Source organism: Catharus ustulatus, chromosome 5, assembly GCF_009819885.2.
Source record: "Catharus ustulatus isolate bCatUst1 chromosome 5, bCatUst1.pri.v2, whole genome shotgun sequence".
NCBI classification, from domain to species: Eukaryota; Metazoa; Chordata; class Aves; order Passeriformes; family Turdidae; genus Catharus; species Catharus ustulatus.
The window spans coordinates 22099688-22126605 of NC_046225.1; the positions used below are offsets into that span (position 1 = coordinate 22099688).

The 26918-nt window shown below is 38.8% G+C and overlaps 1 protein-coding gene across 1 annotated transcript; it reads right to left on the reverse strand.

The window, feature by feature from the left end:
• Positions 1–941: 941 nt before the first annotated feature.
• DNAJB14 (DnaJ heat shock protein family (Hsp40) member B14) lies at positions 942–26890 on the reverse strand. The gene is made up of 8 exons (XM_033061345.1): positions 26580–26890; positions 20835–21009; positions 13140–13285; positions 9991–10176; positions 9554–9648; positions 8796–8905; positions 7418–7590; positions 942–5708 (listed from the first exon to the last, which is right to left on the reverse strand). Exons 1-8 carry the CDS (start codon positions 26710–26712, stop codon positions 5584–5586), a joined length of 1143 nt encoding a protein of 380 aa, XP_032917236.1. The 5' UTR covers positions 26713–26890; the 3' UTR covers positions 942–5583.
• Positions 26891–26918: the final 28 nt, after the last annotated feature.

The window sequence follows — 26918 nt, forward strand, 5'->3', positions numbered from 1 at the left end:
CTCCTGGTACAGCTTGAGGTAATTTCCTCTCATCCTGTCACTGGTTGTGTAGAAGAGGCTGACCCCACCAGGCTAGCCCCTCCTGTCAGGGAGTTCAGGAGCAGCACGGTGTCCCCTGAGCTGTCTCTTCTCCAGGCTAAACACCCCCAGCTCCTCAGTGGCTCCTCAGAGGATTTGTGCTCCAGACCCTTCCCCAGCTCCACTGCCCTATCCTGAACATGCTCCAGCACCTCAAAGTCCTTCTTGTCATGAGGGGCCCAGAACTGGGCACAGCTCTCAAGGTGTGCCCTCACCTGTGCCCAGTACAGGACAATCACTGCCCTGGTCCTGCTGGCCACACTGTTACTGATCCAGGCTAAGAATCCATTGGCCTTCTTAGCTCCCTGGGCACAGCTGGCTCATGCTCAGCCAGCTGACCGGCCCCCCCAGGTCCTTTTCCATGGACAGCTTCCCAGCCACTGTCCCCAGCCTGCAGCACAGCCTGGGGTTGCTGTGACCCAGGGGTAGGACTTGGCACTTGGCCTTGTTGAATGAACCTCGTTCCATTGGTCTCAGCCCATTGATCCAGCCGGTCCAGATCCCCTGCACAGACTTCCTGCTGTCTAGTAGACTGACATTGCCAACTTGGTGTCACCTGTGGATTTACTGAGGGTAGATGCAATTCCCTCATCCGGATCCTCAGTAAAGATACTGAACAGGACTGAGTCCAATACTGAGCCCAGGGGACACCACCAGTGACTAGAGCATTGCTGATACCTGAAGATTTTGCTCAGATGCCAGTATCCAATTAAAAATTTTAGAAGTGTACATTAAAAAGTAAAATATATATATATATGCTTTCATTTGGAAATTGCTAATGTTTCTGAACATATAGGTCCAGTGAAGTTTCCAAAAAGCCCGAAACAGAGATAAGCCACTTTTTGCAAGTAACAGAGGAAAAGGTCATTCAAAAGAACAAATTTATTTGAATACTGAGAATCCATACCTCCTTCTTAATCCAAGCCATGCACACACAGCAATTTGATAAGGAGTTGGTCATATTAGAGAGATACTTAAAAGAGAACCCCATAAAATCATAGTGTGAGCTTCTGGTAGCATTTTGAAAATGCTACCTCAGACAACCTCGGTCTTCTCATTTATTAAAATATTTCCTACTATACATTAAGAATGTTTAAAAATGCAACTTTATTTTTTTATTTGCAGCCATGATGCTCAGTGATCGATTTTACTTATTCCCATCTCTTTTATTTTGATTAAAAACTATGCAAAAGCATCTATGAGATGGCTCCTGTATTGCTATTAATGGGAATTTATTCTGCCCTCCCAATGACAGTCTTTCTATACATGGAATAAACAAGTATTGAAGGGAGAAGTGTATTCTGTATGAAGGATAATATCGTAACTATTGTATTTTAATATTACTTCTAAAAATGTGGAGAAGCCCAATACTCAATAGCTAATTCTTGCCAGACTGAGAAGTATGGGAAGTATAGTTTGTAATGGTGTCCTGCTGTCAGCTGGGATAGGGGATTTACTTTTCTTCAAAGCAGCTGTGCTTTGGATTCAGTATGAGAACAATGTTGGTAACGCACTGATACTTTGGTACCAGTTGCTGAGCAGTGCTTACCCTAAATCCAGGATTTTTCAGTTTCCCACGCTCTGGCAGTGAGCAGGTACAGAAGAAGCTGGGACGGAGCACAGCCTGAACGTGCCAAAGGAATATTCCATCCCATGGAGCATCTCATGGTCAGTGCATAAACTGGGGAGGTTGGTCATTAGCTGCTGATTGCTCGTCAGGGACAGGTGGGCATCTGTCAGAGTGTGATGAGCAATTGTGTTGGGCATCCCTTCTGTTTCTTGGATTTATTCCTCTCTCCCTTGTTGTCTCCCTTTTCATTGCTAATGATATTTGATTTTGTTTAGATGATTAAACCACTGGCATCTTGACTCACAGGTTTTACCTGAGTTGGATTCTCCTTCCTGTCGAGCTTTGGGGGTGAGAGCAGCTGGCTGCACAGTGCTTAGTTCATGGCTGAGGTCAAACCACATCAAATGGCCTATTTCTTTCCTATATGTATTACACTACATTACAGGTAAGTAAGTTATAGCTTCAGGAATTTATTTAATATCACCTGCTTTTTTAAAAAACAAAAGGCTTTTACTATTACACTTTCTCTTTGATGGAGCTATAAGAATTCAGAATAACAACTGCTTAAGGGTGAATTAAAATTACGAATAAACAACCTTAAAAATATTCTTGCCCTTCCATTTTAATCCTTTTACAGCATTTGATACAAAATTATATTAAAAATATTTATAATTTAAAGTTGTCTCTGCTGTCTATTTAAATGCATCTGTTACATTTTTAGTACCGTAATGTTCTACCCTTTCTTGGAAACTTGTAAAAGAAAAAAAGACCATTTTAAAAAAGGTAAAAAATTCCAATTTAGACTTGTTTTACTTAAACAGAGAACTTGTAGGGAAATGTTCATCAGATGTGAAAACTGAACTTGCTTGTGACTCAGGATGCTCCATAAATAGAACACATACTGATGTTATATTTCAGCAGATGCAAATCATCTCCTTTTTTCATTAGGCTATGTCAGAGTCATGCCAAGATTTTTCTCTTTTTGCAGGGCTTTTCTGCCTGCCCTTTTAAAGGATAAAACCAAGGACCCATGCTTGTGCTATCTTTAATTCTAGATTCAATGAAAGATAATGACTAAATAAAAACAGTAAGGAGCAGGTAGCTAAAATGTTGAGGGATTTTTACTCAAGCTGTTCAAAGACAGTTTTGTTTTCCCCTTTTCTTTCCAATATCTTACTTTAATGAGAACTTTGCCTTCTGAAGAAAGGTCATCTGAAAAGATTTAAAGTACTCCACCCTCTTCAATTTGCATTTTGCTCAAGAGAAAATTCTGAATTTTCCAGCAGATTCCCTCAACAAATCCAAGGAAGACACTGACATTTCTGAAGAAAAAAACCCTTCAGACCTGAGGAAAAAAAGCAACAATCACGAGGAGAAAAACACCCACTTGAAATATTAAAAGAATGTTTGCAGGCCACATTTAGAGTAACTTAATATTTATGCCACAGGAAATCACAGCATCCTTTTGCACATTACTACATATTTCAAAGTGTGCAACTATTTAATCTCTGAAATGCTAAGCAACATACTTCCACCAATATAAACATATTATTTCCTTCTCAGAAAGTGCCAACTGGAATAGGTAGTCAAATGAAATGTTGCAGTCTAGGTCTCACTTTTAACCTGTTGGGATGTCTGTGTTGCCATAGGGCACAGCCACCACATTACTCCATTTTGCAGAGGAACTGATAGCAATCAAACCAAGCTGACACAGCTCAGCATCCATCCATTTCCCCACTTCTCACCTGTACCAGAAGTGGCTGCAGGGCAGACACAGCCCACAGGATTATTATAGGCAGCTTTGCTAAGACCATCTGTTCACTCTGACTTCACAGTTCCAATATTTGATAAATGTGTTATATATCCTTTTCCTCTTAACTAAAGGATCACTTGCAAGCTCAGAGTCATCTGCAAACAGTAAGGCCCAAGTACTTGTTAAAGCCTTTGGAATAATTTTCTTCTTTTAAGAAGACACAGGAGTACCAGGATGTACTTTGATAGTTTGTTTTCATTAATATAATTACAATACATTCTGGACAGTTACAAAATCTAGGGAATCTCATTTTCTCAATAGATTTTGATTGCATATTTCAAACAAGTGGATGCCATTCCATTACATCTGAACCCTTTTACTATAGTCTTAGCAAGGACATTCAGTACAGCAATAAATTTTTTGTTGTTGTTTCAGCAACTTTTAGTTCTGTTTTGTGCCCCAGGCTTTTATGTCCACCTTGAATGCTGGTTTAGCTGCTTAATTAAAAATCTGCAGCCAGTCTCATGTTACATCAATTCAAGAGAAGACATTTCCACCGGGACAGTTTAGAAAAGGGATATATGCAAAATGTTTTCTGGGTCATTTAGAGCAGCAGCATTTAGTATATTTGTAAAGTCATATCCTGCTCTAGATCAGAAGAAATTGCAATGAAGTCAGACAAAGTATTTAAATTTTCAATTTAGGATAAATATTTGGTTCCACATGAACTGATAGCATTGTTCAAAGATAGTAGTTTTCTCAAACAAAATATATTGCCCATAGTACAAGCTATCTGGCATTCTCAAATACAAGAAACAGTCCCCTGCATAACACCGTTAAAATGTAAAAAACATCAGCTATTGAACCTAAAAACATTTTCAACACACTTTGATTAACTTTAAGTACATTGTACTTAGCTGCTTCAGAACACCTTTTTGCATCAGCAGGTGTGGCTACATATAGTTTCCATTTCCAGGCCACTGAGTTACATGATCCTCTATCTAGGCGCCAAACAGTAGGCTTGCTAATTTCTAGGAAGTCAGTCCAGCTACATTCTGGTCCCAAAAAATACATACCCTACCTCTTCTGACAAGTGATAGGGCTCTGACCACAGGAGCACACTGCAAACAGCAAAGCATTTAAATAGTTGGCAAAAGGGTTGAAAGGCACATAGCTTGTCCTTAGCAAAATTTCCCTGTTCCACTTGTGGTGCCCATTGAGGAATCAGTATTGGGACCTAGCTTGAAATAAAAAAGTAGTAAGAAAATGGAAGCCTGCCAGGAAAAAAAATTAGGTTGCATTTTTATTTTAGTATTAAGATTTTAGTGTTGCATGTTTTCCTCTACCCTTCCAGTGAAAATTAAGGAAGTTATGGATGCATGTTAACCATATGAATGGACTTACTACTACTGGAATACCAAATGGTAGAGCTGCTGCAAACTGTTGCAAGTACTAAAAGCAATGTTTATAATGGTCTGTACAGCATTTGCAAATATTTACTTGGAAAAGAGATTAGTGTAGTTCTTATTTTTCTCAGCATTGCTTAGAAATGCTAAAAAACTACAACAGCTAAACTGCTACTCTACACCAGATTAATATACCCCAACAGATATTTAGGAATATATGCCATTATATTTAAAAATACCAAGTTCCTCTAAGCAGTAAACCTAGAAGATTTAACATATAGTTAGAGATAAAATATTAAAAATTATTGTTTCAACTCCACACACTTGACATCTGAATAGGAGTGATGTAATCATACTATTTATTCCATCAGTGAGACAAAATGTAGTATGGAACTAAATTTCTGAGATTTTTAAATAGAAAGTCATTTAACTCATATATACACAAAGTGTTCTTTCCACAGATATTTACATGGCAAATATGTTAGAGGAGAACCACTATGACTAAGTCTCTACAAGTATAACATCCTTTCTGAGCTATTCTCTCTGCTGAAAGAATTCACAGAAGCTTTGAAGTAAAATCTAGACAATTAAAGTTACCTATATTTCACAGTAGGTAAAGAAGCCGTTAAATGATATTTCAGCATAAGGTTTCTGGAAACAGCTACACAGTAGAGTTTTACATCCACCCTCTTTTCCAGCATCCATGGTGAAACTAAATCTCTTCTTAGTTCACAGGAGAGATAACAGCACAGGTAAGATGTGTGTGTAAATGTAGCTCATCCTTCCCGATAGAGGCTGGTCAGCCGTTCTAGTTCTTTGCAGTTCTCCATTAACATGGACTCTGCTTTCTTTCGCAGGCGGTCATCTCGATATACTTTTGCTGCATAAAGTAAGTCTGTTTCTTTAAGGAGAAAAGAGAAAATATTTTTTGGTTACAAACTGAGTACTTGGCACATGATAGAGTTGCACAAAACATCTCAGGTTTAAACCCTTGTCCAATTCTAACTTCCCTCAAACACCACCTAAACAGAACTGCTACAGTTTTCCTTTGCTGGATTTTTGCAACAATTCCATCCTTTTGAGTAGGTAAAGCTGTATCATCCTTTGGGCTCCCTCAGAATTCATTCGCCTGTATCTGATTACAAAGAAAAAAACCACACCCTATAAAAATCCCCAACAACAACAAAATAACAAAAAATCCCCTACTACTTCAGACCTCATTAAACATTACAAATATAGGCCACTCTCAGTGATCCTGCATTGTTACTGACAGCTGTAGCACCTTGTCTGTGCCCCAAAAACTCCAATCTGAATGTTAAGCCCTTTACTTCAACTAATGCTGATTCAAACCGTCAGTGTTCAGAGCTATTAATAATTAAGAGCCCTTTGTATTATACTGGTGCTCAACATCTTGTCATTGCTGAGCATTTCAATTCTGTAAAATCTTTTTAACAACTCAAAAGTCACTTCAACTCAAAATGGCAAGACATTCTTAAACGTCAATCAACCCTGGACAGATTTTAACTGTCAAGCAGATTTAACACACAACAGGTATTTTAAATCCATAAAACTACAAAATCAGCAGTTTCTATAATCAGAAAAAAAAAAACCAACAAAAAAAAACCAAAAAACAACAAACCCCCAAACTGTTAGAAGCCTCTTAATAAAAATCAATTTGAGTAGTTTTCACAACCTGATAAATTACAAGTACCAAACAACTGGACTGCAGAGATTAAGCTGGGCAGGAACATGTGATCTGACTCAGAATTGCTTTCTATTTGCTTCTGGTCAGTTTACTGACAGTTCATGAACAAATTATTTTTCCTTTTAGTTATGATTGAAGTTTACCACCTGAAAAGTTAAAACCATCTGGTTTCAACACTGATGTAATTTTAGCAGTGCTGTTCCCACAGAGCTCACAAAATGGTTACAGACAACAGAATAACCGTTAAAATTGATGCTGATTTAGAAAAGGCTGGTGCTCTTCAGTATTCTTATGTTTTAACACTGAATTCTAGGTTTCTGAAAAGAAACAACTCATTGTAAAATACTAGATTGGAGAAACAGATGGCAAACTAAACCCCCTTGTTTTACAGGACATGCTGCCTGTCCTTGGTTGCCTGGAAAAGCAGAGTTTGTACGTACTGTGGTCCAAGCCAGATTATTTTTCGTCTCTCTGGAAACACCTATGTAAGCTTCTGGTTTATTTATTTACTTGTATAAAAGCACCTAGGGAAATGAGCTATTGTCATGATAAAATAACATGGAGGACCTGAGAATTCTTAGAAATCACAGCAAGTTAAGGACAAAAGCTTTGTCTTTATCAATTTAGTGTAGTCTTTAATTTTCTGAGAAATGGCGCAGATAATGAAGCTCTAGGTTAAAATTGCTGATAATTTGCAACTGGTTGTTAGATCACTGAGTAAAATTCAAAAACTAAGTGGCACTGGGGAAATTTTAGAGTGAGAAGCAGCAGGGGACATTACACTTTCTTTTGCACTGAGATATTGTAATAATAAAAGCACTTCCTTCTTGCCTGAGGCAAATTATTTTCACAGTAATGCATGATTTCATGAAATTATTACCAAACTTACATATTGCCAAACTTACTTTGTTGCCTCTCCTTCCAACAGTTATTACGAATGTTGGACACATAATCCTCTTCCACATTCTTTTCCACTTTCTGTAATGATACTCCTTTGTATTCATTTCTAAAGTCCTTATTGACATAATAAATGACACCCAAATTTTCTGTCTGCATTTTTATGGTCTGCCCTGTACTTCTGCAAAAAAGGAGGTGGGGGGAGAGAACAACTAAATATTAATTCAATTATTTTTTTACACCACAAATAGACTTAAAAAAATATTCCAAATACAGAATAATACCAGTACATTCCTAATTTGCCATTTTGAGACAAATAATGAAAAGAATGGCTCTATAATCTGCTAGAGAATACAATTATTGTGTTTACCTGATCATTAAACTTCTGCTGCTTAAACACTTGATCTCCAAAATAAAAAATCCACTTTACTAAGACACTTATTTCATACCTCTTTAGGCAACTATTAAGTTTTAATAATTGAAAATTACATTCAAACTCAACAGAAGCAGGTGACTATTCTGTAGCAACCCAGTACAGGCATCTCCATTCTGAAGTGTTTGCTGCCAGCCCTGATAAATTCATTCTCCTGCTGACATTCTGCAGATTAAAAATCAAAGATTGGATGCAAACATTTTGACAGAGAAACTTTTCTAAGCATTACAACAGCTTAGTTGCAGAAGGGAAAAACATCCTACTCCAGAAATAGAGAACTCTGAGAAACAGGAGAAAAGAAACCTTCCTGTTGTGGGGCTGAGAGCTGTGCAAGGAACTAAGGACCTTTAAAACCATTGTGGTGAGTGGGCTAAGTCTACCAGCTTGCTGCAGACTTGATTCAAGTTATTTACTTCTCATAAGAAAATAAGGTTTTAAGTATCCTACTGTACCAAACAGCTAAGTTTCACAAGTAGAATTCTTCACATGAAAATGAAGATTTTACCATCACCTAGAATGAAGCAAAGGACAGTCTTCCCAACCATCATTAAGTTTAACACTAAGTAAGGATAACAAATTTGCTTTCAAGTTCTTCACCTTCTACAAACACAGATTACCCCCAAAAGAGTAATAAGCCTTAGCAGATTTCAGGTTTTGATTAAGTATGTTGGACATGTGAACACCTTTGTGACATGCCATGTTGCATGGATCCACTGTCTTGTACTAGACTTCCTAAACCCCAGGTACTGCTGACCTCTTTTCCTCATCACATTCTCACAGCATGTTCTTTGCAGCTAAATTTTGTTCTGCTTCATCTACACCTTCCCTCCTCTTCCCCACTGTGGGAAATCAAAGATCAACTAATGGAAGACTCTCCACAATGCTTCTAAGTGGGATGGTGATTACAATACCTTCCCCTCAGCTTTAAGGTGATGTAATTAAGCACTACTTACGATCTTGGGTATAAGGCGTAAGGAGGGTTAGATACCATCAACTGGCTCAACAAGGAGACAAAGATCAACACAATAATAGGCATCAGCTGAATGACCATAGAAAAACCTCCCTAAGGAACAAAACAGATTCAGGTATCTCATAAATCATCAAGCAAACCGGTAAATTTGACAACACTTAATGCAAAGTGTGACTTTTTGCTTTAAGCCTCAAAAGCTGCTAGGAAAGCAGTAACTGCAAACACTGTGGTATTATCTGAACTTTCAAATGCATACACAATATTCACAGAGTGCTCAAGCTGCAAGAGTTCATGGGTTAGCATGTACACACAAGCAACTACTAAATAAAAACTGGATTCAGCTACGTGTATGCCATGATTTGGTCTCAGCTATACAGTGATATGTGATTATACAGGACTAGAGTAATTCATGTAGGTGAATATTGAACTGTAAGTTCAATTCTTACCTCAGCCCAAATAAATTTTTAAATGCATACAGGGATTAGTGGCCAGAATTAGTGGCATATTTAGATTAATAATACCAGTCACCAGTAAGAGAGTGACATACAACAGGTTTACAAAACCAGGCTATTACCTTCTCAAATTTGTGTGCCTATTTACCAGTCAGTAAGCCAACCACTTGCTGAAGTTTAAAATACCCAACCGGCAGGTACAAATCCTCCTCCACAGTATAAAGCTCCTGTACAATCACACCACTGAAAGCAAATTTCATAGTTTAAAGCCAATGATGCTTAAACTTACATCACCCCTCTCTTCCTCCCTCTCGTGCCCACTCTGACGGTGCTGGTTCGGATGGCTGTAGCCAGCACGACCATTAGAAAATGAGTGTACACTACCTGAGGAAGGAACATTCACATTTAAATAATGTACAAAAATACTATTTAGAGCCAGTACAGAAGCAACATAAAACACTTAACACTGCTGCACAACGGCACATAAAATGACATAAAGGTATCTTACAATTTCAAAGTTGCTTAAAATAAGGATTTTAAGCTCTATGATAGTAAACTCCAGGAGCTGACATTTTTGGGATATTGCAACACTTGAGGGAAAAAAAAAACTTGATACAGATTATAGAGTTGGGCTGAATGGAATAATTCTACTATTTTATAATATTATAAACTCTAATGCCCCTCAGGGCAGTACATCTTGACAATTACACTGATGTATACAAATACCTGTTGGAAAGGCCCCTCCAAAAAACATGTTGAACAGATCCTCTGGAGTAATATCTGCCTCACAACCTCTATGGAAGTTGAATCTGCCATTGCTAGGGTGATTGCAAGTTTGCTCTTCGCTGCCTGTAATGTCATACTGCTTTCGTTTTTCTGGATTACTTAGCACAGCATACGCATTTCCAATTTCTGAAGCAAGGAATAAAACACAACTCCCGTAAATGCATGATAAAAGTTATTCCAGCACGAAAATTGCAACTTCAAAGTCAAAAACAGGCAGCAAACAATATAATTTACTGTATGTTATAAAACAACTACAGTAGAACAAAATCCAGAAACATCTCCACTTTCCTTAGAATAGCTTCCACAAAGTGTCCCACCAACACTATTTAAAGGCCTTTTATCCTGTTAAATGAGGCAGAAGGCAGGAGAGCTTTTTCTTTTTCTAGGGGAACACCTACACCTCTGGAAATGTTCTCTCTCACTGCAGTTACAAAAAAAGCATCAAGCATTACAATGAAACTCTGAAGCTGGGTAACTGTCTAGCAGCCTAACTTTAAAAACTACCATACACTCAGCAGGTTTTCTTTGGTTTCATTTGGTAAGTGGTCATTTCTTGGAATGAACCAACTTCATTGCCCACAAGAGTGTGAATGTATTTTTCTTCATGCTTCTGAAGGTATTTTATGGATTACATTAATAACACAAAGTTTTGCGTGATGTAACATGAGGAGTACAACATGCATGTGTGACAGGAATGTGTGTGTTCCTCAGGCGGCCGATATGACCTCAGTGTTTGGAAGGCCAGGCCTGGATGCTTGTCCATGTTTATGCTATGGCATCACAAATGAACAGCTTCAATTTTGGCAGTACAAAAGAAAAAACCTCACTTAGGTAAACATGGAAAAAAAAATCAGCAAGAAAACCCACATATTCTGCTGACTTTAGAAGCTTTTTTCTCACTGTGCAGAGATATAACGATCTTGCAGGTTGATGGAAAGTCTGTGTAGCCACTTGATGAGCAATATTCACTCAGTCATATCTTCATTAAATCATTTCTGCCTTCCTCTCTACTCTCTCCTCCAGGCCTCTCCAATAAAAGACTCCTTTTGCAGCCAACCAACCCAAGGTCCAGGGATTATGATTTTCAGTGTTGAAAAGCTATCACTCACCAAAAGTTCATGAAAGGTGCAACACTGTAACCTCAACACATGCAAATAAACTGTGGCTTTATAATTAATATTTTAAACATTATCCAATCTAAACAAAAGTTAATGAGTTTTAGCTATGTGTCTTTTAAGATGCCCTTAGGAAAAAACATAAGCAATTCCTTAAAGTGGAGGAGAAAACTCAAATAAATGAAGCCTGGTATTTTGCACTGAAAGCATGATATAAACTGACATCAAATATTGCTTTGTTGCTCAGTACAAGGATAAAATTGGTAGAAAAAATTTAGATATTCCCAACAATTAAAGACTTAGAGAGATAAATGAGGTAGCTGTACATAAAGTGAAGTTACCATACTGTTACAGCATGCCTGTTTATTACTTGCTCTTGTTTATCTGGTGCTAATTCACAACAGATTTGATTGCAATATAATTTTCTTTTCAAAAAGGACATAAAAATGAAAAAAGGTCAAAAGGAAAGATTTTTCATTAAATTGGTAACAGACAGCAGAAGTTATTATATTTGTACGAACTTTCTGATTTAATATTCACTTCAGTGAGACTGCTCAATACAACAGAAGAGTAGTACTAGGTAGGTCAGGATATAAGTACCTTACCCATCGTGAAACTCAATTCTGTTTTATAATGTGATCTTTCCTTAAAATTAAGAATTATTATGAAATAAAAACTATTATTATGAACTCTTTTTCTCTGATGGATGTCAAAAACTGACTAGACACATGTAAAGGAAAACTAAACCATAAATTTACTCTGCCATACAAAAAGATTACAGTAATTTCAGTGCAAGAAAATGCTAGTTGTTATTAAATAATTTTTGGTCAACAAGATTCCCCTACAAAATTTTCTGTTCATTTACTCATCTAGTTAAAAACCAGAAAAGGAAACTCAGCTGAAGAAATCAGACTTGTACAAAGTGGTCGTGTTAAATAAAATATTAAGAAACTGATTTTTAACATTTTAAAGATGATTTGAAATGCTGCTAACAAGGAAGAACTATTTTATTCCTAGGGCCTGAGACAATTTTATAGGAATAGTATCTTTTAGATAAAGACATCACATAGCTGTATTGAATGAATCAATAGCAATCAACTTTCCTGTTCTACTGTATCTTCTTTTCACCTGGAATTGTCAATATATTATTATAATTACCTCTTAAAGTCTGTATCAGAAGTCTCGCTCAGGACTTTTTTCTTTTTTTCCCTCCCCAATTTAAATGTTTTATCCAAATGATTTTTTCAAATGTCTGTATGTAAACCTCACACAGGAAAAAAAAATATGTACCACAATCAGATTGTTTATGCATCATAATTTCTTACAGATTTGCATTTTTCTTCATCTGAGATGAAAGTGTAGTTTTCTTTAAAAAGCTTTCCTTCAGTAATTCCCCTTGTGCAGGGCTAAACTGAGCAGCCTTAAATAAGGTAAAGTCAAACTGTAAATTTTACCTAAAAAAGGACCAAAGGCAACTATTAGTAAGGGCATGCTTGAACTCAGCTGTTTTTGTGCAGAAAAAGTAGTAAAACTACACACATACAAGAAATTCTGAGGAAGAGGTAGCAGTGTGGAACGTGATTCAGTAAAAACCACATTTTGCTATCAAGGATTGCTTTCTTTTTTTTCTAGCTCAAGTACAGTCAAGATCCAAGGTAATAAAATTCAATGACTACACTGAGTCAACAACAGTAAAAAAGTGCAATTGGATTTCACAGATCAAGTATTTGTTCCATGTACTGAATATCACAGTCAATTTTCTGAAACCAAGCCCTACTGCCAAAGTCCATGTTATTTATCTATACTTCTAATATAACAAAGGTCAAATATTTTCTTGAATAAAAATGTGACTTTAACAATAGCTCAAAAATACATTTACATTTGTAAAAATACATGTGACCAATGCAGAGAAATATGTATTATTTGGATGAAGTTTAATCATAAAAGAAATTTAAAGTAAAAATGGTGTTTTACTTTTAAAAGCCTCTGTTGCTCCAGGCGCATGGTTTTTGTCTGGGTGGAATTTCAAAGCAAGTTTTCTATAAGCCTTCTTTAGGTCTTCTTCACCTGCATCCTTTGACACTCCAAGGACTTCATAATAATTTTTACATTTCTTTATACTGCAAAAGAAAACGACATAAAATGTTGCAAACGAAAAGATGTAAAAGTAATGGGTTAACACAGCTGTAAATAAGGTCATACACGACACTAGTGGATTATATTACATCTTTTGCTTTCAATATATTTTAAAATAAATATCCACCCTAAAAACAAAGAATATAATTTTTTCATTGCAAACTCACTATTGAGCTTATTACGTATATTTCTTTTACATCTACTGTAAAACTACCACAGCTGTAAGAAAAGGCTTCAGTTTGCAACTACTGTAGCATTTCCTCATCCACAATTACATTAATATTGCTGCTAATAATGCATAAAAAGAAGGTTCCAAATTTACTTTGCACAACTAGCAGGTAGGAAAATCTGTTTTGACTGCACACAGCAAATGCACTTCAGTATGAAGGACATAAAACAAAGCAAACAATACCTCCCTTTCTCCAAACATAAGTCAAATCATACCACCACTTAAGCATTCATTTTTCAGGGAATAAAACACATGAGAGTACTTCTGCTGCTGGGAATGCACCTGGATCTTAATCATCTTGTTGTAAGTGTTGATGTAAATTCAAAGTCAAGTAGCAGCTCCAGCAATTACATATTTAGCTCATCTCGTATAATCAAGTGTAGCATTTTTTAAGACAGAAACCTCAAACTCAGACAGGAAAAGCAAAATCTGGAAATGATGTAATGATTTAGTATACTTTACAATACCCCAGAAGAAAGAAAGAGCACATACAGGAGAAGAGAGAACATTAATTCTATGTGGGCAGGAAGAACTGACCAAACCAGTAAATACAGCTTAACAATCAAACCAAGTTACTTGGGTAAGAATTCAGAAAGAAAAGGCTGAATCCCAAACTTGCACTGGAGAAATGAGACACACTGCCACTGGGTGCATGCCAAAAGAAATGGGCTGGTCTGAGCAAGAAACAGAAATTACATGCATAAATAATTTAAAAGCTTTATGTGAGTCTCTTCACATCGCTGTAATTGTATCTGCATTCTCTTACATGCACAAATTTCTACATAAATTTGGGGTTAATGTTTCTAAGACTATACACCGGGCAGCCATGTGGAAAACAAGGGGGCAAGCAAGCCTTTGGAATTCTCAGGGAAGAAGTATGGGTATCCTGTAATTAAGGGAATGTCAGCATCACAAGTACAACCACACCATCATGTGTGGTCTGTCCTACTTCACAGATTGATCAAATCAAGCTTCATCTGGGGGATCCTGTTTCCTGTGTTCAAATACAGGAGCTTTTATGGAAGCCTCGGTGTAATGCTCACAAGAGCACTGAATTGAATGTATGCAGGCAGCTGCCAACACAAACATCCTGTGAAATAAATATAGCTCATTATATTGAAGTAACATTTAATAAGCTCCAATTAGGAAGCTGATAGAGCTAACTAAAAAGAACACAGTGAATCCATTAAGAAAGGATGGAAAGAAAATACATTAAATTAAACTCTTTAGTATAATTTACTAAAAGTACTGGAAACTTTTTTTTTGTAATCTGTAAAAGCAGAAAGAAGTGTGGTAGTGTACAGATCCCTTAATCCATAGCCTCAATGCCTGGATGATTTATTAACCTGTATCAAGAGCAGGTAGATTTAAATGTGTAACAATATCAAATTAAGCTTTTATTGCATGAAATTGCTATCTCAGCATCCAATCTAAGTTCTCTTCAATAATTGTTTCTAAGCTGTATGTGGGCCAGATTCCTCAGAACTTTGGTTGATATAAAATTACATAGCAAGACATCAATGTTTAGCAAAGTTTTTTTTTTAGCATTAAAACTCCGGTGTTAAACATTCATTCAAGAGTTTTTAAGCACTGTGCCTCCTCAACAACTCTCTCCCTCAATATCATATTGTCATTTTTCATGAAAAAAACCAAAACTAACATGAAAGCTTGTTTATTTATTTGCAGACCCAACATACATTCATTTCACAACTATAGGATGCCAAGAAGAGAAATAAGGGGGAAAAAAGAACAATGCAATAGATGCCAACCTGTTCTTCTAACTCCCAAAAACCCACTTGAGAGTTCCCTCCTGTTCACAACCAGTGGATGTTCCACAGTGGACAACCCTCAAAGGAGAAGCAGCAATGGCGGGTATCAACCAAAAGATCTAAAGGATTAATGCAATCACCTCCATACAACAGCTATCCTGAAGCTGGCTTACTAACTGCCCATTTTGTATTGATAGGTTATTTTTGTTGTTCTTTATTTCTGGCATATTTGAAGTTTGGTGTTTTCATTGATATTTTACTTGGAGTTGTGTTTTTTTGTGAATTGCTTTTCTCGTACTTTTTATTTCTGGTTGGATCACTTCTGTATCTGAATTACTATCAAATTATTTCTGTTGTTTAGGTAATTTCTCTCCTTGTTGAATTGTTAGTACCCTGCCAACACCTTGGCATTGTCCTTCTGCTTAGCAGATTTGCTGGCTGTTCCTGAAATAATACCTGACTTTTACAGAATAGACTTCTCAAACAGCATGAAAGCAAGCAATGGCCTACACTCATCCCCCAGCTGTTGACAGAGGTATCTCATCACGACTTCCAGAGCTCCACTACCGCAGCTTGCAGCTGACAAGGCACCTGCAGCAGAACTGGCCAGCCAGCTTCAAACTGGAGCACCAACACCTCTGCTGGATGCTGGGCTGCTCTCCATGCTCTGATGGCTGACAGCAGAGGAAGCCCTTCAGATCCTGAAATGTCTCTTCTACCTGCAGAAACCCTAGGACTACCACCACTGGTTCTCCTGTGACTACAAAATTACGTGATCCTTCTGCTGGCTTGTCAGATCACTTTTCAAATCTACAATTTAGATTAGGTCAGCACTGCCAGCTTTTATCAGATTAACAAAACCCATCAGAGACGCTTGCTTACTGTATCAAATACCTGCAGCAATGCACAATCATGAAATTTGGAGTATGATGAGATATTTCAACGGGTCTTCCAAAGCCTCGCAGGAACAGCCCAAAAGACAAATACTTCAACCAGTAGCATGTCAAGGGAGGCAAAATTTTTTCTCCCAATGGTAATCTGAACTGAGCAGCACAATGTGAATGTTAGTGACAAAGAACTCAACAAGAGGATACTACACTGACTTCTGATCCTAGAGCTGAGCAGAAAAACACTGTAAAATGCAGACCAAAATCTATACAGGTCAAATTTCCAATTACGCCAGAGAGTCTGATGCAAATGTTATCTCACAGCTGAGTTGGGAACATGCCAGTCACAGTTTGGGTGACATAAACATGGTCTGAAAGAAGTGCTCAAGTGGGAAGAGAAGGTCGCAGCATTGTCAAAGAACATGAGCTGGTACCAGCATATCCCTAGTTTCTGAAACAAATGCAGCAGAAGTCTCAGATCACTGTTGCACTGATAGATTCAACAAAACATTAGGGTGCTTGTCTTACTACCCTGTGCTTGGATGTACCTGATCAGTTTATTTCTACTGTGAGTATTATATGAAATATTCAAGGCTGTTTACATCAGCATACTTTTCTCCAGATTTTATTTAAGCTTTTATTTTAGTTATGAGCTTTCTGACAAAGTCCATCATGTCTTCTCTGCCACTTTTCTGTGACAGGGTCTATGACTCTGATTTCCACCTTAATTTCTCAACCATTCAACTGGATATTTCAACAATTCATGGCAGCTCTACAGCCTAATTAAAGGCATGCCCTGATTGCTTTGGTGGTTTGTTATTTTTTTTTTTAATGCATATCGATTACTCTTATTAATCCACTTCCAGTTAATTATCTTCTAGACATCATGCTAGAAAAGAACCAATACCTCTCTTTTTGCAGGATTTGCAAAAGTGTCAGCAGAATGCCTGGAGAAAGTCCTACTCCTAGTTTGATCCATGCAATGTGTAGAGGCAACTTTTTCACAACATGAATTCAAATCAAGCTACTGATTATTCCTGACCACTACTTGATGACACTCAATCCTGCCTTGCAAGGTTTCTACAGAACTCAGGCCTCTATTCGTTTGTTTTGTTTCTACCTCAAAGATCTAAATACAAAATTTGATTCTTGTGCTTTCTTCCAAGAAGTAGCCACTGGCAAGGCAGGAAAAGCAGTATTCCACCCCTGTTTTCACAAGACAACAATGCAAATGTAGCATACTAGTAGTCATGGCAGTTTTCTTTCAGATGTCAAAAAGGAAATATGGAACACATGCTTATTGAATTAAAAAAAGAGACCAAAGAGGTCAAACACCATGTGTATTTGAAGATCATTTAAAGAGAGCCTGTATAAAACATACAACATGAAAATGCTTCCATTTTTTTTTGTTGTGCACACGATTCTCACATATTTGTCTTAAGCTGATATTGCTTAGCTTTCAGCTGCCTAGAGACTTGTAGGGCACTTGCTCTAAAAAGACATTAAGTCTACTGTGGGTCCTAGCATAATTCTGCCTGTCTCCTGTCAGTATCTCCCACGTGCAGGTCACTTAAGGGTGTTAAGGTAACTTGACCCAGTTCTCAGTGACAAGGTAAAAATCATTAAGAAAAAGATACATGTACTACAGATGGGATTTTCAAAGTATTTCCATTCAAAAGCAACAAGGTGCTGTGGTATCTCTCAAGCTTCTAACTGTCACTGAAATAGCGAGCACGGCTCCCACAAAGAGCAGCATTACCCTGCACTTATGCAATCAGGAGAAATATGTTACATCTTACGCTTCTCCCTGTTGAGCAACTTGCAGGCTCATGTAATACTCTACAGAACTGTTATGGTAACTTGCTAGTGATCAGTATCCCCTGTGTATGTGGAAAAAATGAAGCCAGCACAGAGGTGCTTGTTTGTACTCATACCTACTCATATCACTAGAGTAACCCTGATGAAAATTAATGCAGCTAAATTAGTTACATTTCTCTAAGTGTGTCTTCACTATGCTTCTCAAATCTGCTGTCACAAACAAACTCAAGACAGTTGTACAACTCCAGGAACTTTAATCAGTGATCCAAGCCAGGGAGCTCAGAGTCAGTCCCCCTGACTGACAGCTCACTAAAGCTTACAGAAAAAACACTGGAAATGGCACAGAAGTGCAGTTGAAAGCAGAAGCGCTTTCCCTATGTCTACATTCAGTTACCTAACCAAAAACTCTTAAAGGGAAGAATATTTGAGGATAATGACCTTTCAAATCATGCACATGCAAACCAACTCTGTCCAATGTCAAATTCATGCTGAGTGTCAGAATTCATTGAAGTTTGGAGGTTTTGCTACCTTGTTGTCTATAAACTTACTCCCTTACAGGAAAAAAAGAAAAAAACTGGGCATGAAACACTGTTTAAAACCACCTCTTTTCACACACTAGTTCCTTAACCAATTCAGACATCTGAAAACCATTCCACTGTGGTACAGCAGAAGCATATGGTGGTGACAAACTCTATTCTCTAAAGAATACCCTCCCCAAAGGGGCATGTTTCATTTAATTGGAAAAATCTGGGGCCTGACTGAAGCAGTATCACACGCTGCCTGTCATATTTCCAACTAGAAAGCTCATTCTCACTGTGGTTTAAACATGAACTTTCTCTCAGTTATCATCACTGAATGTGTTATATTTTTTCCATTTAGTTTTAATCCATTGTTTGCATTTAATTCTGTTCTCCTTGGCAAGGCACACACGTTTTTTAATTCTTAACCACAATTTTTTAAAATGGTTTGTTTATGTCACTAACTAATAACATGACAAATATTTCAAAACTTCCAACATGATCTGGAAACTTGCTCTGTTGAGCACATCTAAACAAAAACACCATCTCTCTCTAAAGGTTCATGAACTGCTGTATTCAAGGATGGCAGCGATCCCCAAGTGAAGGTGAGGATACTGTTTAAACACACGATTTTAAGTGGCATGTAAAACAAACAAACATGGGTTGTTCTGTAAGGTATTACAATTGCTTATTTTGCAAAGATCTTGGTGAGTTTTAAAACTCCATCTTCAATATTCAATATTCTTGAAGCAATGTTGCATCAAGATTACTCTCAATATGCAGTTCTTGAATACCCCTAACTCTGGTCCTGATCTCAACAAACTAGATCAAGTTTAAACAGCATTGAACAAGTCCCTTCAAGAAAGCAACACCAAATACCACAAAAGCTACAACACTATTTCAGTCAAGACAAAGTAGGCAACATACCTTCTGCTAAAACAATCAAACAGACTGATCTTGGAGGGAGCCTGATGTTGAAGCAGACTGCAGCCCAGAACGGCAGAATGGCACATCACAGGTGAGTGACTACTGGCACCAATACAGCCCTCCTTGTTACATATCTTATTTTGACCTAAGCTGCATTTACAGAGGGCTTCTTTCTGGGTATTTTGTCTCACACATGTGTGCACACACACATTCTGCATTCACTTTAACAGTTGATATAGGGTGGCCAAAAAGGTACAGGCTTATCCGGGTTTTACTTTACATGTATCACACAAGGCAATAACATTAATTAAGTGGAGATGATGGTAAATGAAAAGCTCTAGCAAATAACACCCAGAGGATAACCATCTGAGAGCTGCTGCTGTCTACCTGCCTGAATGCAGAGCTTCTGTATCAACAAAGTGAAGCTAGTTCTTTCCTCACTGTTAGCACAGCTGAACAGAATACTGAACTTTATGAAGATCCCAAGATAGTAAGTATCAACAGTAACATACATCACACAGATGCACACAAAAAAATCCCACACAAATTTCTGTTACGCACAACAGTTCATCCAATATACACAAACTAGGAGACTGGGACCTCTTGATTTCCCTCCAAGCTCCCTTGAAAATATTTGGGCTAGGCTATTCTGAAAATACTGGGTTCTGAGGTGCGCAATTTCCTGCTATAACCATGTTTCTTTAGCAGAAACCTGGACACATATCAAACAATACTTTTCCTTGCTCCTACAGCCAGCAAGTGTGCAGTGATAACATGACTTAAGAGTTACTTGCCTCAAAAGGACATTTTTATTGACGTTTGTTTCTTTTCACACATCCTTTCCTGATGTCACCTCATCTTAATACTATCAAGCTCTACTAAGCAGAGTTTGTATTGCACCTCAGACTATGTGTTCCAGTGCTTCTCAGACACCTTTATGTCCAAACCAAAATAATTTTAACACTTGTCTTAGACCAGCCCATACAGCAAGACTGGCTTGAAAATAAACTTTAGGAGTGAGCATGTATTTTTATTTTTAGTATAAAAATACTGATTAGAAACACTTTTCTGCAAACCATACACGAGAATTTTTATCACTTTTTCCATTTACCATGAGATCTACTCAGTAACTATTTTGAATTTTTTTTTCCCTAAAGTAGCCATGACGGTTTGAAGAAAGGAGTAACATCTTTCTTGCAGAAAGTGACAGTGCCTCATTCAGAGTTTAAAACCAGCAAAATTCCCCTCTTCCTTCTAGTCAAAGTTCAGTAAACGTAACCCCTCTCAGCTAACCTCAAACTTCCTGTGGCTCCTTCAGATGACAGAGTTGAAAGGATAAGTACATGATACACAGAACAAAAAGCAGTGACATGTTTAAGCCATACCTTAATACTCCTTCCATTTGGTCTTTGTTGTAGCCTTTTCCACTTTCACCTGCAGCAGATGCATTGCTCTCCTTCGTGCTATTGGGCTTATTTTGATCACTGCTATTGGCTGGTTTTCGGCAGTAAGCGCCTCCCCCAGCAGCACTTCCATTCTTCATAATAGCTTCCAACAAAACTATAAAAACAACAGTATATCATAGTATCATTACAGGTATTAGTGTTTAAGTCAGGGCTCTCAAGTATCTTAGGTGAGAGCACCACATTACAAGACTAGCTGCTACATCCTTCTTCCTTATCAATCACCACTTTGCACCACAAATGTTTCTGCAGCAAGTCTAACAATTCCTTTTCAATGCAAATCTATGGAAAAGTATTTCAAAATTAGTGACCATCCATCTCTGCCAAGGTAATGTAACACTGGAGAGAATTTGTCCAGGTGCTTCATTTAGATGTTTTTTACAGGCACTGAACCTGTGCCTTGGGGTGAAAACACCTGAACAAGCAGCTGTACATTGGAGAAGAGGAACTATCCCTGTATGCTATAGAAACTGCAAATTATTCCACACAGACATCAAGCCCATCTCCAGCACATTTCAGTTCCTACAGTACATACCTATCTGTAACCTGCATCGTTAGTGGCCACAAACTGATGCTCTATTCCTTCTAGGCAGTATCAGCTTAAATTCAAACCACTGTTAAAATGCCACAAAAAACTCAGGACTAGCCAAGTACACCCAACTCAAAACCTAAATCTTGAAAACCAGTAGGCTTCTGCTAAGTTTTGAAATCCTCTTTCATTCCACGTTCTAGCAGATCTCAAATTTAGCAGTTTTAGTAAACATTATACAAAAAGTCTGTTTTTTCTTTCTGAATGTAAGCCTGTATTTTGGGGGTATCTCTCTTAGTAATGAATCAGAAACAATACCATTCTGACATAAGAGACTGTGCACAAAGTATAATATAGATCAAAGATTATTAAATAATGCACCTTTCCCAAAAATAGATTCCTTAAGAACAACATGGCAAACTACATATGCTAAATTTGTTTCATAAAGAAAATGAGTTACCATCTGCATTAAAAATGCACTAATAAAAACTGCTAAGGCAAAATGTCCCATGCACTGTGAAAGCATAGCACTTCCTTCTAGAAAGCCAGTGGGAAGAATCCTTAAGAATTTTCTCCTAAATTAAAAAAAAAAATTCTCCTCTGCCTAGCATGGTCATTCTTAGAGCAGCAGAAAACTGGGATCCTACACATCATAGCTTGTACATCACAGAAAAAACAAAAGGGGAGCTTTGTTGAAAAGAAGAGACAACACTTCTTAAAAGCTCCCCAGTATTTACTCTTATATTCACTTATTGGTGAATAGCTACACTCAGCCTGAACAAGAAAGTCAGCTGACTTCAGAGCTGGTCCTGCCCTCCACCTGCATCAGCAAGACTCATGGATTGATCAGATCAGGCTCTTTACAGCGGATATAAGTAAACAACTAAGCTTTAGATGTCTAGCAACAGAGGGAATGCTTTCACTACAAAAGGAATCTGGAGCTTGGAAACAGGAGAGCTACAGTTGTATTATGGATGATAACTGAAGGACATACAATATTTGCAATACTTCATTCTAACATCCTCTGTTGTGGCATATGAAGTTCTGAGGTAAATGAAATAATAACAACTCCAACGAGGTGACCAGGTCTGCAGGTTAAAAACTAATCAAGAACAGAGCTTTGAACAGACAGTGCCCTTAGAAGGACGCATTTCAATCCGAATGTTCTCCCAAGAAGTGATACCAGCAAACAAACAAAAAATATATATATTTTTCTATCCAGTGAGTATGACATTTAACAATGGCACCACATAGAAACTGAATCCTGTGACCCTCTTGAAACAATGCTTACTCGAAGTTTTGCAGTTCCTCCTTTTATACTGGTATTGATCTAGAAATTTCTCACCCCTGCACCAACACTTATGCAGAACCTGTGGGAGCAGAAATGGCAGAAACGCAGGCATGGGCGATGGTTTGCATTTTTAACATCCAGTGTTTCTTCACAGCAAGTGTTGTTTTAAGTCTCTTAATGAATTAGTTTGGCTGCAGTATACTTTAGTATTTTCTATCCCCTTCTCAGACCTCATAGCAGAGCTGCATTGCTGAGAATACAATGCGGGATGCTTAAAAGAAAAAAATTCAAATATATCAGTGTGAACTTCTTAAAATAGCAGGACACAGCATATACAAACATGCTATTGTCCTACACTGAAAAAGAAAACCACACAAAGGGTATGGGGCCATTGTTTCCTTCAAATAAAAGATACAGTTTAGATAGTCAGAAAAAAACTCTGACTCTTCCATGAACTGCTGGTGGTAAAACCAGCTGCTAGAACCGTAGTACTAACAGTGCACTAAAGACAACCTTCACTGTGCATCTAGTATTTCAAAACAGGGCATACAGGGAACCAAAGGCTTATTTTGTTAGCAGGTAAGACAACGCATCTTATCTCTGAATGTCTCTGAAGCCTCCCTGGTGTGTACTATTACCTGCTGTTGAATGAAAGATCCTTGGACTACATTTGATTGCATTATGCATTGAACATGACCCACACATACACTTTCACCGATGTAAAATCCTGTTTAATTCAGAATTTGTTCTAATGCAACAGCCTAAAAACTAAGCTGACATGCTCCCAAAAAAATTGGTTTTAAAGGCAGCATCTGAAACGGGGCAAGAAAATCTTAAGAAGCACTGAAAAAAAGAAAAGTTCTCCTTGTTTTCTGCCTTCAAACAGAAAGGCAGAATTTGAAAGGGACATCTTGTCCTTTGTTATCTTTAAACACACTCTTAAAAATCTTTCCCACACAAGCATTAGGTTCTGTCCAGTTGCAAGATGAATCATTAGCAAAAATCAAAATCAAACAATTCTTTGAACGACTGAAGTGTAAAACAATTTTCTAGCAAAGAATGACGTCAACATGGTCACTGCTACTATGAAGTCATTGGCTCAGTATCATTAAATAAGCACCGACCTTACATTTCACAGTAGTAAAGCCTTAAAATAGCACTGCTGCAGTCAGCGTATTTCAGACAGAGGCTTTGTTTAGCAAAACTAAACTTCACTGATGACTGAACTAGTGCTGAATGCCCTTTAAATGTAAATGTTGCCAAAAGCAGATCACACATAGTATTGTTTTAGAGACAATAGTTAAAACCTATTCTCTGTCCTTTTGTAATCCACTATAACATCAGGAGGAGGAAGCTCACACCAGTAAAAGATTCAGCATTACCATTCTCCTCACTTTTATGACTGACAGAACTTCACTTGTAAAATGGTGGGCAATTGTTCTCAAAACGATACTAAAGGTACAACATATGAAGAATCTGCAACTTCAGTGAGAAATTAGTTCAACTACCTTCTAACACACACTCCAGAGAAAAATTAGTGAGCAGAGTGACAACTGGGGCTGCACCACATTGTCCTAGCTCCATACAAACCCAGCACATTATGATTGTAAAATTAGAATTTGTGTTAGAACTAAATGGGCTCACAAAACCTTAACTGCTTCTTTCTCTCTGGTATGTGGTATAACACATTTTTGATTGCCTGAATTATCAATTATGGGTTGGATTGTTTTTTTTTAAGTAGATCTCCCACTAAAAGATGACAATGAGAGCAATTTAATTTGTTCTTAGTGGAAAACGCCAGTTGTAATTTATGGCATCCCTTCCAGAACCTGTCCTGAAAAAAAAGACAGTCTTGTGTCCTTGCACCTTAATGCACTTTTAAAAGGGCCATTTAAGTGCCTCAAACTTCAAAACCAAAATAAATTCGATGAGTTGGTGTTGTTTCGGGAAGAAATGAGATTAGTTTAAAAGATTTAACAACCTCCACGGATAGAAAACTGAAGCACAGAGATATCATTTACAGAGTCCCCTAATTTCTAAGTACCTAGTTCAAATCAGGTGTAGGGCCTGAACTTTTCCAGTGGTATTAGGGCATCTACAAATCTCTTTAGCTTCAGATGGAGCTTCAACTGCCCAACTATTCACAAATCAGGCCCTTGTTTCAAGCTGAATACCTGAGAAGCACAGACAATTAGCTGGTCACTAATGGAAACTAAGTGAACTGACTTACTTAACCTCACAGAGCACTAAGCTCTGTGAAGCTTTCAGTTTAAAAGACACAATTCCCCAGATGACAGCCCACTAACACAAGGCCATCTTTCCCAGGTCTGTGCCTCATTTGTGACTGACTTTGCTAATTTCCACAATGAATAAAACAAGTGTCCTACAGACAATAGGCTAATTAACCATCTACTTCTTGCACTTTATAATGGTGGTTACATAGTGGCAATCTTATTTAAAAATAAAACAACAGAATGTTCAAAACAAGCCAGATGAAGATTCTTTTTTCCTGAAAGCTACTCTAACTCTTATCTTTGAGATATAAAATTATAATAAGCTGTGTGAAGCAGACAAAACTATTTGCTCTCCTTGGCAGAAGCTGAACTGAAATCCTCTACCCTCCTGCCCCCTGACCAACACAGATTCCAGAAAGCTCAAAGTATTTTCATGCATGTCATGTTCTCAAGCCACAGAAATTTAGGGGAATATGGCGACATCCATGCTGACTTGCAGGAGAAAAAACAAACACGTGAAAAAATTAAACACTAATTAAAAAACAAAAGCACCAGTGAAATCTTCATTTATTGTCTGCATATAAGTCAGGAGGTAAGAGGCCCAAAAATGTTCACTGCATCTCATCACAGCAACTTCCGGTCAAAATTTTGCCTCAAACTTACACGGCAGAAATGGCAAATGCTGAGACTTTAAAGTGGCACAGGGAGGGCACTGAAGTTGTTCCTGCTCCTTCCACAGCACAGACCACGTAAGTGAGAACCACAGGAATGCAACAAGTCACTGCTGAACCCAAAGGTGTTTTCAGCGGACTTCCGACACTGTGTCACAGAAAGGCTCCAACACAGGTTCTAGATACACTGAAACCTTACTACTGTTTCTTTCAAACAATTATTTCTAAACACCTTTTGCTAAAAGGTTGCTAAGTATTTTTCAAGATTTTAGTATGGAATAGTCAGAAGTCTTGGGGGGAAGCCACATACTCCATTTTCTCTAGGAAAGGTAAATCCGTGTGCAATTCCTATGTGGCTGCTGTACAACCAAAATAGAACTAAGCCAAGAAAACCCAAACCACAAGTATATTAGAGAACGAAGACACGGTCCACTCTGGAGTTGCAGCTCTCATAGCAAGCTGTTAGAGAGGGGTGATTCACAATGACAGAAAAAAGCCAACCCAGCCTGTCTCGGCCTGGGGCCTGAGATGTCCTGACGTTAATCAGGGCTAAGCCTCGCATGTATGGCTGCGCTTTTACTGACGGCTGTAGGGAGGCGGGGGAATGCAGGCGAGGAGCTGACTCGGCCCTGGGAGATCCTCGCTGGCACCGGGGGAGGCAAACCCACTCCTCCGCAGCGCCAGAGTCGTGCACTGGCGGGGGGAAGGCACCTGCCCTGAGCGCTGCTCTGGGCACACGCCGCGGCCTCCTCTCCCAGCCGAGCCGCGCGCCCCGCCACAGCCCCCGGGCCGCCTCGGGGGCCGGGTCCCGCTCGCCTCAGCCTGCGGGGCGCCCCCGGGGCAGGCTCCCCCTGCGCCCGCCCTCCTGCGGGCCCCGCGGCCAGTCCGGGCTCGTCCCGACGGAGCCGGGCCGCGGACAGCGGGGAGGGGACCGGGCTTCACCTCGGGCCGTCTCGGTCGGGTAGAGCTTCTGCGCCTTGCCCAGGAAGCGGAGGGCGCGGTCGCGGTTCCCGGCCTCCAGCGCCTCCCGCGCGATCCCGATGCACTTCTCGGCCTCGTCCCGGTTCCCCTCCATGGGCTTCTCCTTCCGCCGCCTCCGCCCGCCGCAGCGCAGAGAGAAGGGGCCTGAAGCCAGAGCGGAGGCGGGCGGGGCGGAGGCGCCGAGAGCGGCGCGGGGCGTCAGGCGGGGCTGCGCTCACTCCGCAGGGCTCATGCCGCCGCTGCCCCGGCGCTGCCGCAGCCCCAGCGCGGCGCTCGCACCGGTGCCAGCCCGGCCGCCCC